The sequence below is a fragment of the Labrus mixtus genome, chromosome 2 (genome assembly GCF_963584025.1).
Source record: "Labrus mixtus chromosome 2, fLabMix1.1, whole genome shotgun sequence".
NCBI classification, from domain to species: Eukaryota; Metazoa; Chordata; class Actinopteri; order Labriformes; family Labridae; genus Labrus; species Labrus mixtus.
Window position 1 is genome coordinate 7,828,472 of NC_083613.1, and position 12,118 is coordinate 7,840,589.

Sequence of the window (12,118 nt, forward strand, 5' to 3'; positions counted from 1 at the left end):
CAAAACAGTACTCTTTCTAGCATTGTATTGCACATCATATGTTACTCCATACTCAGAAGATATATTCAGGAGCTGCTGAAACCCAGCGCTGCTTGTGGAAAAAAATGGCCAAATCATCAGCATACATGAGGTGATTGATACCCAACCATAGACTGTAAATATACCCAACACACAACCAGTTTTGCAGCCATTGAGTTGTTTAGATAGATCATCCATGTACAAGTTAAAGAGTGCAGGAGAAAGCAACCCCCCCTGTCGCACACCATTGCTCACTCCAAAGGGGGAGGAAATTGTATCTCCCCATTTGACTTGCATACTCTGGTTGGCATACCAGTACGCCAGAAGCCTTAATATATAATCAGGGACCCCCTTTTTAATTAGTTTCATAAACAACTTCTGATGATTGACACGATCAAAATGTCTTAGAGGCATCAACAAATCCTATCAGGACAGAGGAGTTTTTCCTCCTATAGACCTGTGGTACCAATAGATAACCGCCCCAAAAGGATACTCTCGAGGACCTAGATACCATGACTAAAGCAATAGGCTGGTATCTAGGCTCCCGACCTTGCCAGCTTTGTTCTTGATAACAGGCACCAAAGTGACGGACAACATAGAGTCTGGTAGCAGGCCATGAGTCATTAGACCAGTAAAACAAATAGCAAGAAAAGTAGCAACCTTTGGGGGAGCAAACTAGAGGTGCTCTGCTGCAGTGATCTGATCTGAGCCACTTGCCTTATTTTTAGCAAGCTGCAATATTGCTTGATTGACCTCAGTGGCTGTGAAACACTACTACAATGTTTCCCAAATGATATGGCTCCCATTTCCTAAGATTAAATAAAGCATGGTAATGTTGCCTCTATAATGCCTCTATAAAGTGGGACACGCCAGACTGCAGAATGTCCTGAGCTGACAAACCGCAGGCGTTTTAACTCACACAAGGACTTTATAGATAATGATTAGCCTTAATCAAACTTTGCATCTATCACTGAGTGAAGGTTTGTTTACACAATAAATCAATACATTCCGTGCTGAGCCCTGTGCTCTATGGTAGGCTCATGAATCAAAATGTGTGATTTTAAATTAACAAAATTAAATTTGGCTAAAAATAAAGGGGGGAAAAGACGAACGAGAGAGCGCAACACTTATGGTGCATTCATGTGGTGTCGGACACATCGGAAAAACGAGTGTCCGAGTCGTAAAAATGCACATGAACACCTGCTCAAATCGGAACAACAACTCGGAAACTCGGAAAATAATTAAGTGCCCGAGTGGCCGACTTGACGTCAAAATCGTCATCGCATAAGGGGCAAAATACGTTTAGGCCTAATTGATGTTAACAAAGCCTACTTTTTATTAGTCTAGTAGTTCACGTAGGCCTATTAAGCATCGACTTTTTGCTCAAATATAACTTTTAATAGATACATCACACGCTGATTTTTGCTGTTGATACAACATTCCGACTTTCAGAACTAAAATCACTTAAACATACTGATGTTAGAAAAACGACTTCCCCACTTGGAAACATGGACCACCCGAGAAGCATATGAATGCAGCAATACACACAGAACATGTTTCTGATTGGCGCTGATGGGGCACGTGACGAATCTCATTTGCATATGGACAGGCAGGACAGGTGAGCGCGAGGTACACTAGTTTCAGTTACAAATTCTGCTGGATTATGAGTTTTGTCGGTTCCCCGGAGCTTCTCTCGTTGGATCAGAGTCACCGAGGAGCACGTTGGCCGTTTTACCTGGATGTGTACCAAGCGGCAGGTAAATAAATGCATCACAATAATACCTTTCTAACAAAACAACACGTCTTTCTGTGAGTCAAACTGCTCGAGCAGCTGAGAGCAGGGAGGCACCTGGTCAAACAGGTGGAGCAGGACCTGCCGCATTCCGCCACGCACAGCAACGCATCCGCCTGTGGCAATGTTAAACTAAGCGGATGTGTTTGTGTTATTAGCTTATTGAGGATTAGTGAACAAATTGGCTATTTCTGAGTGAAGTGTAAACTTCACACAACGGATATTCACGGTGAGTAAAATTGTAATTTATAACAGTTCTAACTTTGTTAATTATGAGAATATTATCACTGCTGTGGTTCCTACATCCTGCCGTCACTTGTTCTGCTTTTTTGGTGTTATCTGTCCATGCAAACCGTCAGTGTATTCATTAATTGACTCATTTCCTCAACACCTCCTCATTAAAATTAGCAAACATGGAAGTCTTAAGATAGTCTTTTAACCAGTGCAGCCACATTAAAGGTGTTGTCTTTAACCTAGACATTCAAGGGCTGCTGAAGGGGATCCTCAAGCTTCAAGAGTTAAGTAATTTCAAATAAAAACATCTTTATTTATCTTTATTCTTGTCTCTATCCACTAGTGTTGTTGTACTTGAATAGGTCTTGATCTTGGCATCTGCTTGTTTTGTAAAAGACAGTGTAACAACATTCTTGGGAATCTTGTCTGCGTCTTCTGTTCTTGTCTCGTTGACAGATGCCCCCCCCAGCCACTAAATATTGTGACATCTTTTAGAATAAAGAGCTGTGACAAACATGAAGTCATGTTTCTTGTTTCTGCAGGTGCAAGTGAAGATTAAGGTTAAATATTACCTGCTCAGCATCTCTGGCCTGCAAATAGTGATTCCCTACATAATCTAGTGTTCTGCTTACTATTCTCCTAAATATATTTTCATCTGTACAGAAGCAGAAAGTACATTTCATTGACAGTCCGAGCTTACTGGAGTTTAAAACACTTCCTCAGTTGTGTGGACATGTTTAGTTTGATACCAAGTGGATACCTCCTCTGGTCTAAATTAAGCCAAAGCAGAAGTGCAAAATCCTGCAGAGTGTCCATTTGAGGCTGGTTACAGTAACACCAGGAGTCACATACACACCACATTCCAAAACACCTGTATTTACAGCAGACATTACCTGGTTAAAAAAAAATACATCTGATTAGCTCATGTCTCGATGGGCACACACTGTACGGGGGGAGATTTTTTTTGCTAACTCATCAGTTTAAATTTAATGAAGGATAAGTGCTATTCACAAGAAGGCGTGTAGCTGACCTGACTGACAGTTGGGTGCCATGTAACGGTTTGTCAAGAGGCTTAAAACCCGCCTCAGCTCCAGCTCTTGTTCTGTCCTTGGGTTGTCTGACAGTTAGGGTGAGACAGCTTTTCCAGCATGGTGACCATCGACGGGACTCCAGAGCTCCCTGCAGCAACAGATGAGTGTCGTCGTTTAGCTTTCACCTATTAGTGTTCGTCTATGATATTCAAACATGCCCGTGTTTACAGCAGAAATAAACATGTTTACAGCCTGGCTTAAAAACATATTTGATCTGAATAGGTCATGTCTTTAAGGTCACACACTTGATGATTGGGGAAAGCAAAGTATTTGCAAATCATTTTTTTCTATTAACAGTTTAATGAGTAATTATTTTGGCTCAAGCATTGGCTTCTCTACACGCACAGTATTCTATAGAACAACAATTCCTCCTATGAACTGGGTTTTATCGTTGTGTTGGCAGTAGTGCACTGACTTGAACCTCCCCAAACAATGTAAAACAATCTAATACGACAGCTGTAAAACATACCTGTGTGAAACACGTGCATGCTTTGTTGTTGGAGGCTTAAAGGCCCTGACACACCAAGCAGACGGCAAAGAACTAGTTGCGATGAAGGCCGCCTCACGTCTTGGCCTAAAAGTTGCACTGGAACACACGGCAAAGACTACAGCCGACGGCCAACCACCACGTACGTTCTGCGCGGGTATGAGGGGCGCTGTAGCTCTTTCTTATGATACGAGAAGATCATTTTCACACCGCTGTCGCGCACCACTCGTATAATAGGTAGCCTACTAATGGAGAATAATGTCTGTTCAAAAGTTGAAAATGGCACTGGCGTTGTCAGCCCTTTGTCTTTAAGTGGGAAAAGAAGAGGTGGAGGCGACAAATAAGGAGAAACCGCTCTAATGGGTGAAAACATGGATACTACAGCAGAAGTCTTAAGGGGCTTTCCAGAACCTGTGTCGAGAGATGGAGATAAAAGAAACCTCTGAACAACCAACTGTCCAACTAGGACCGATGATCTCCTTGGTGTGTCAGGGCCTTAATTGACCTCTGTGTTATCTTTGCTGTCTGAACTCTTCTGTTGTGAAGGGCCTCATTATGCAGTTGTGTTTTAAATAGAAAGACAAACCCAAAGAGTTATGCCATCACTTGTTCCTCAGAGTCAAAGTGCGACCATTTACCCAGAATGCTGCAGTTGTTTTCTTGACTTAAGGGTGCATCTGGATTGTCCCTCCTATCTCCTTTCACTATCCACTTTACCTTAACCCTGGGGAAAACGTCACAAGGTTAAAGAAAGATGTTAGGAGAATTCATAAAGGACTTAGGGAAAGGCGATCTCGTTGCTCTGACAGTCCGACCACATTTCCACTAGGCCACGTCATTAAATGCAACGGGCCGGCGGAGGTTAATGACGTGAGTCTGTCGTGCTGAAACTACAATGTTCCGAAATTGGACTAGGCTACTAAAAGCGCATCTAAAAAACTTTCCCCTGTGCCTTCTTGCCAGTGAAATAATACTAATCACCACAATGAAGGGAAATAAAAGGAATATAGAGCAGGCTATGAGTAACAAAAATGAAACCATCACCTTCCTGTCCACTCATAAATCAACATTCATCCATAATAGCCTAAGTATGATTGTATGAAATTAATTCTTACATTTATGTGAGATATACATAATGTTTTATACAAAGCATTCTTAAGTGAATGAAATATGTTGAATAAAACATCATCTGGATAAAAATGTCTCTTATCTTTTTATCCCTTACATGATCTGTGTCACTTTACAGTCATGTCCGTGAACGGTCGGATGCGCGACTCACTTTAAATGTTGCGGCCGCAAGGAATTGTGGGGCGGCATATCTCATCTCCTTTGGTAAAGGATGGTCCAGTGTATCCTATGCTAAAGGAGGTTATAAAGGAAGCATTTACCCACCTTTCCTTAGCTTTTAGAGAATTAGAACAGCTCTTATCATGGCCGCCACTTAAATGCTTCCAGGTCATTTCACTCAGTTAGGAACCTTCCTAAGCAAAAATGACAATTCGGACGCACCCTTAGTCATTGCAATGACATAATGGCTCCTCTTAAACATTTTAGCTGTCTTCTAGTCTGTGTTCGGAGCTGATAAGATCTTTCTTCTGCTATTGGAAGTTCTCAAGTTTCCTTTTAATTCCTACAGTTTAAACTCAGTTAGTCATCCTCTGATTTGACTGTTTGTGTTTTTCTTCTTTTCAGATGCTTCACAGTCCAGATGTAAGAGCACAGGCCTCACAGACCTGATCCAGACCTAACATTTCTCAGCTGGGTGAGCCCCCACCTAACCTTGTAGCATTTCCCCATAGGGAAACATGATGAAATCTTTTTTATATATACATAAAGAGATTTGTACTTTTCTTAGGCTTTCATATTTAAAAAAGTGAAATTTAATTGAAAGTAACACAAAGACAATATGCCAAACATTGTAAGTGTAAGAGCCATATTCATGTTTTTGGGTCAAGCTGTTAATCATTTTCACTATTGTGCCACTGGGTTTCGCTGTCCTATTGTTTAAGTCACATGTATATATGTACGTCACTTGTCAAGGTACGGGAGGTGTTTGACCCCAGAAGGGCTCGTGGTTTTTGACCGCTGAGGCGGCATGGAGAAACCGCAGCTGTATTGTTTGTTTGTTTTGTTCAAATGAATGGAAACTAATGGACGCTGTATTCATGGTGCTGCAATAAACGGATTGTATTATGCTGCAAACCAAAGACACGACTGCAGAAATCTTTTTGATCAACAAACAGCAAACGGTATCGTATTGACCTACGACAGTACAGCGCGTCAGCCAGGTCTCTCCTGGGAGTCAAAACAAAACGGCAGCTTTAGTATTAGACTAAGCTTCATGGAAGGATGCTATTCAGATGCTCAAAATGTTTTTAATGGGTGTTAAGCTGGGATTGCAGGAAGGCCAGTTCATCACCTGTAGTCTTTTACTTGCTGGTGTAATACGCCCAGAATGTGGTTGTTTTCTTGCTAAAACAAGTTAGTCCTTCTTTGAAACAACAACAGAAGTTGTCTACTTGAGAGCATATGTTGCTCCATAACCTTTTTATCTGGTTCAGGACTGATGGTGACTTCACAAATGTGCAGGTTAACCATGCCATGTGCACGAATGCACGGCACCAGGCCATCACTGATGTTAGCTTTTGAACTGTGTGCACTGATAACAAGCAGGACGGCTGCTCTCTTCTTTCAGGACAGTTTAACTAAGTGCATTTCAAGGAGCCTGCACCCAGAGAAGGAGAGAAGGAAATTTCTACATTTGGTTAATATACGGTTCCCTCAAGGCCCGGCCCGTATTTTCTTGTTCCCTGCTCAATCTGATGGATCACAACACTGCTGCTTGTTACCTGCTCTTGTGGGGGAGGAGGGCAGACAAGTTATCAGAAGTGACTGACACTGACAGTCGGATAAATATCAGGTTTAAATTAAGGAAAGCTGTAAAAGATAAAGTTGTATGCCAGTTTTCTTTAAGTGTATGAACATTGTGTGATTGGTGAAGGAATTAGTTGCAATACAAGGGGCACCAGCTAAAATCTTGCCTGGGGCACCAGGTGGGTTAGGCTCTGGTTCCCTCTTCTGATGTTAGTTTTAGCTTCCCATTTAAATGTGGCGATGACCTGTGTTCACAGGCGATGGTTTTTGGAAGAGTTCCTGAGCTCCTGCAGTGATGTCTACTACAGAGTTGGGTCTGTTTTTTATTGCAGGGTCGTCTGAGGGCCCAAAGATAAAAGTGTTGGATTTTAGTTTTTTGACTTTGTCCCCTGCTTCCCCCTGCATGACGAGTCTTTGCCATTGTCTTTGGAAAAAGCTGCTGCTTGAACTATTTGCCAGTACTTCACCTTTCACAGAGTAATGAACCCCTCCCCCCTCTTTACTTCAAACAGACTCCGCCTCTCTGGGATGTTCACCCAATCATTTTACTCCCTTGTTGCCAGTTAACTTCACTAATTGTGAGGTGCTCCATCAGGTGATTTCTTCAGTCCCAGCTTTTTTGAAAGGTGTTGCTGTCGTCAAATTCAAAATGAGCTGAAATGTTTCCAATAACAATGAAATGTCTCAGTTTCAATATATAATAATATTTACAGTCTATGGTTTCAACATTTGATATGTTTTCTTTGTGCTTCTTTAAATCAAAATGGGGTTTCAATGTTTTCAATGTCATCACATTCTGTTTTTTTTTTTTGGATATCATTTTACAACATCCCAACTCTTTAGAGAATGGGTTTTTATTATCATGTGAAAAGAATGAACATCTAGACAGTTTAACATTTGGCATGATCTGTTGAATCAAAGACTGTAGCTCATGTTGAACAGATTTTCTTTTCAATATTTGGTACCAAATTACAAAGTTCTCTGCAGCAATCACCAAGACTCAGGCTCATTAGACTCATTATTTCATCATGTCATCATCAATGGTGTAATATGGAGTTTTACATTCACTGACCCCTCTAACCTACATTTTCTTCTTTCTTCCCCCAGCTGTCGGTCACCATGGCGATACAGGTGTTAGTCTCTTCTGTGGAGTCAGTGTTGGTGCCCGCCGTGCTGTCTGTGCTCAGCCTGGCTCTTCTACTGCTGCTGTGTGTGATCAGGAAGAAGAGACGCATGGAGGGAATGTACAGGCCCAGTGCGGAGGAGAAGAAACAGACGGGAGCGGCCGGTTCTGAGAAACCCGGCCTCCCTCTGCCGCTGCCCAAAGAAGAACGCCTCATATGACGAACGTGAAGAAGCGGACACACACACACATCATGACCATGGGCAAACCTGAGGATTAATACCTCTTGCTTTCAAAAGTTTCATGGACCCGTCTTTTCTCTTCAGACACTCGGAACACTGTTTGTCCCGCACATTTTCTTTCTGGGTTAATAAATACAGCGCTCAGCCTACCGGTGCTGTCACCTGTCTCACTGCATGGAAAATATGACTCATGGAGTTTCTGTTCTTGGCATGAGCTCAAGTGTTTGGTGTTGTTGTATCTGTTATTTTTCTTATATGTATTTATGTAAAACATATCATTTTTTCACTATTTCAAATTATGAAGGATATTGATTAAAACACCAATAATGACTGTTATGCACTTTATGTTATGCTCTGAGTGGCAACGTTTCTGAAAATAATAAAAATCACTTTGTATGAAACACGAGTAGTTCTGAGAGTAAAACAGGAATGTTCCAAGAATGATTATTAGCCCCATGATGTATTACTTTTTGTTGGGAAGTAGCCAATGTAGATCTTTCTTTACACACTAAGAAAATATCCACGTATGAGGACAATTCTACAATTAATTCAGCAAAGACTTTTATCCAAAGTGTAGGACGTCAGAGAGTAGGCACATTACAAGCAAAGGATCTAGAGAAGGAAACATAGTGAGTTAGTCATTTGTAAAACAACTTCACTGTTGTAGAAATTATTTCTTTATTTCAACCATCCTGCATATTTGCAAGTCTGAGTATAATTCATCATTTTGTCATATTATAAAATACAAAAAAACAAATAAATAAAATCAATTATTTGTCCAATCTTGATGACATCAACTGCCAGCTTGGTGCCCCAGAGAAATAAATCTGCAGATTTTCAGCCAAAAATATTCCCATAGACAAACCAACAACAACTTCTAACACATTTGTGAAGCACACCGGGTCACCTGTTACTTTGTAATTATGAACAGGCACTTTAGTCCATGTTCCTCTGACAACTAATGCAGGAGTCAGGTGCGTCTCGCTGTTTCATGCCATATATTCGCATCACTCATAGTTTGTAAATAGCTTAAGACCTTCCTCTCGAACCAGCTAAAATGAGATTACAACTTTATTTGCATTATAGAATGGCCAGTCCTGATGCTGGGGGAATGTAGGCCTGAGGGAACATAGGGCTTAATTTTGATGGTGACAACAACAGTGTTAAGTAGGTAAAGATGTGTATACAACTCTATGACAGAGAAATCAAAAAAAAAATTAAATTGCACGTGAAGTAAACAGATAACAGAGCGTGGTATGAGATGCAGGGATGTTTAAAGATGTTGAATGAAAGAAAATGTCAACAGACATGACAAGGCAGAAAAACTCAGCCAGGTGCTGCATGCTGATCCTTTCACTGTGTCACTTCACCATCGGTTGAAATGAGTAATGACAGCTAGTTTAGCTCCTTTTATGAAGGCTACAGAGTTTACAGTTGCCGTGGACGCAGCTCCAACTGTAGATTCCAATGTACCACTTTTTTTTTTTTTGGCCGAAGAAATCATTTTAAAATCAATAAAATCATTTCCAAATCAATACTTTCGAGGTTCCGTTCTGCGATAACAACCTGCTCACTTTACACAATCCCTTTAAATGTTCCCGTTTGATCCTTTAACCTTCAAATCTCTTCTTGAGCTCAGACACCTTGGTTGCCGGCAGCTCCTTCTCATCGTGCCCCTCTGAGCTATCTTTCTCCTCGGATACCTTTGAGTCACATGGCGGGTGAGTTTGTGCATTGTCCTTGTTCTGAAACCTGTTGCAAACTCTCCCAGGTTCATTCAGCTCTTTGGCTCTTGACTTCAGCTGGAAGATCTGAGCGTGCCCCTGAGACTGGAAGCGTTCCACAGCAGACAGGATTCTCGTAGGAGAGGGCGTCGGTCTCATCTCCTGCTCGACTTCCTTCACGGCTTCTTCTCCCCTGATGTCTTGAGCTGCTGGAGGTTCAGGGTCGGGGGGGCGGGAGTTCAGATTTGTCAGTTTGTTTTCTTGGTTCTCTGTTTCTTTTTCCTCTCTTGTTCCATCGTTCTGCATGTCAATCGTTTCTTTTCCCACTTCTTCTCTTTCAAATATCTTTTCATTCTGTTTTTGCTCATCTTCACTTTTTTCTTTTAAACCATCCTCACGATTTTCAGACGTTTCTTTTCCCACTTCTTCTCTTTCAAATATCTTTTCACTCTGTTTTTGCTCATCTTCACTTTTTTCTTTTAAACCATCCTCACGATTTTCAGATGTTTCTTTCGCTGGGTCCTCTCCTAAACTCTCCCTCTTATCTGTCATTGGCTCTTCCTTAAACTCCACTTCCTTGAAGTCATTCCTGTTTCCTGGTCCTCCTTCTTGGTTTCCAGTTTTTGCTGTGTTCACTTCTTCCTGTTCCCGTCCGCTTTCCTGCTCCTTCATTTCACATGCTGCCTGCAGACTCTCTGTTTCCTCCTCTTTTGGTACGCTGGTGACCTGGCTCAGCCAATCAGAGTCCTCCATCAGGTCTGACGGCTCATCTGCGACTTCCAGGTTCCAGCTGTGCAGGCTGCCGCTGCCGCTGATGGACAGAGACAGGCTCTCCTGGCTCGGGTTGGCTGTAAAACCAACCTTGAGAACAACAACAGCAGTTATAAGACTGGAAATCACATATGTGCTTTTTGTCCGTGTGTGTGTGTGTGTGTGTGTCAGTCCCTTTCTTCTTACCTTTGTGATATAGTCATGACTGTCTGATCCAAACAGATCCAGGCTGCGTGTGCCGTACAGAATGCCACGCTCGTGGTAGCTGCGGGAGCTGAGGGTGTCAAAGATCTCCCCAAGCAGATCCATCTCCTCCGGGTCACACAGCGGCGAATCTTGGCCCTCCTCTTCATCCTTCTGGAGCCCAGAGTCAGGCTCGACCACGGACTCAGACACGGCTCTGAGGAGCAGAGAATAAAAACAGAATCACACAAAAAGGGAAAAAAAAAACATGCTGAGTATTTTTATCTTTATTCCGAACACTTTTCTCTCACCTGTCCCATGAATCTTCTGAGTCCTTTGGGTTCTCCTCGTCTCTGGGAGACCTGTGTTTGTGAACAGGCCGACGGGGACGTGACTGACATGAAGCAACACAAAGCAACACGAAGCAACAGAGCAAAGCAACGCAACATTCCCCCAAAAGAAGTGTCCCGTGTCACAATAAAGCAACAAATATTGTTCAGTGAAAGTTGCAAAATGGCACAAAGAAGCAGTAAAGGACAGAGAGGGTAGTTTAAGTAATGATTGAAAATATCTGTGGACGGTTTTTGTTACGGAAGCCTTAAGAGGACATTCATCCATTTATTTATTTACTCCATTTTCTCATAATAAGGTGTTTTCTCAAGACCCCAATTTATTCATCTGGATTTTTGGGGGATTATGAAGTTGGTATTCTAAACAATATAAATGAATTGATGACATTCTCTCGAGATAACAACGCTTGTTCTCTTTGAAAAGCGGGGTAATATTCAGGTGATCTAGAAATAAAGACAACAGCCTGGTCATCTTGATGGCCAGACCACAACATGGCCTGCTACCATTGCCCTCAATTCAGTACGTTTGTATGTGTGTGTGTGTGTGTGTGTGTGTGTGTGTGTGTGTGTGTGTGCTTTCGCAAATCTCAGGATACAAGGACAATGCTTTTCAAACACTAAAAGACTTTAAGAAGACTTTTAGAAGAATAAAATCTGCCACCCCTCCAGTAGCTGGAGAGGTGCCAGTTCACTTTCTCAGCACTGCAGAGGAACCGAAGCCCTAACTGCTCAGGTGCTCCTTCATGGGCAGCCCCTCACTCTGACATCTCTCCATTAGTGCATGGAGAGACACGCTAATGGAGCGCATGCACAAACGTGTGTATTTGGTCCTATACTGTATGTGTGAAGCATGTCTCAATAACAGAGTATAAAAGTCGTTTCCCACGTGGGATTAATAAAGGATATCTTCTTCACTAATTGCAAAAGTACAACTTTTCTATTTATTCTATATGATATTGGTGCATCATGCAGCTGGTGGAAATGTACAACTACAACTGGTAAATGTACATTTCTAATTACAAACTGGTGGCGTTTTAGTGAGGAAAAAAGGCCTCTTTGACGTGTCCTCACCTTGTTTCCACAATCGAATGGAGAAGGAAAAAAGTTGGACATAAAATGCTGCAACCCTCGAATTTCAGAAAATAATTATTCAGTTGCAGTTTATAACCCCGGTGACAACAGATGTACCTGATGAGTACACTACAGATAACATACTCCTTCTTTCCCAC

General features: G+C 41.9%; 2 protein-coding genes across 4 annotated transcripts in view; one reads left to right on the forward strand and one right to left on the reverse strand.

Annotated features, from left to right (window-relative positions):
• The first annotated feature begins 1,521 nt into the window (after window positions 1–1,521).
• On the forward strand, window positions 1,522–8,636 carry crb3b (crumbs homolog 3b). Of its 2 annotated transcripts, none has more exons than XR_009674796.1 (2): window positions 1,522–1,775; window positions 5,315–5,390. XR_009674796.1 is itself a non-coding variant. In XM_061049412.1 (2 exons), exons 1-2 carry the CDS (start codon window positions 1,758–1,760, stop codon window positions 7,838–7,840), a joined length of 255 nt encoding a protein of 84 aa, XP_060905395.1. In that variant the 5' UTR covers window positions 1,600–1,757; the 3' UTR covers window positions 7,841–8,636. The 2 variants fall into 2 exon arrangements, 1 of the variants encoding a protein (XP_060905395.1); XM_061049412.1 differs by lacking the exon at window positions 5,315–5,390 and adding an exon at window positions 7,604–8,636 and having other exon boundaries at window positions 1,600–1,775.
• Window positions 8,637–9,078: 442 nt separating this feature from the next.
• dennd1c (DENN domain containing 1C) overlaps window positions 9,079–12,118 on the reverse strand; it is a 14,948-nt gene continuing 11,908 nt past the window's right edge. For both annotated transcript variants that reach the window (XM_061049402.1, XM_061049394.1), the window contains 3 exons: window positions 10,851–10,933; window positions 10,543–10,756; window positions 9,079–10,446 (listed from right to left, as the gene is read on the reverse strand). In XM_061049402.1, coding sequence (XP_060905385.1) covers window positions 9,472–10,446; window positions 10,543–10,756; window positions 10,851–10,933 — 1,272 coding nt within the window. In that variant the 3' untranslated portion in view covers window positions 9,079–9,471. The remainder of the gene's footprint in view (window positions 10,447–10,542; window positions 10,757–10,850; window positions 10,934–12,118) is intronic.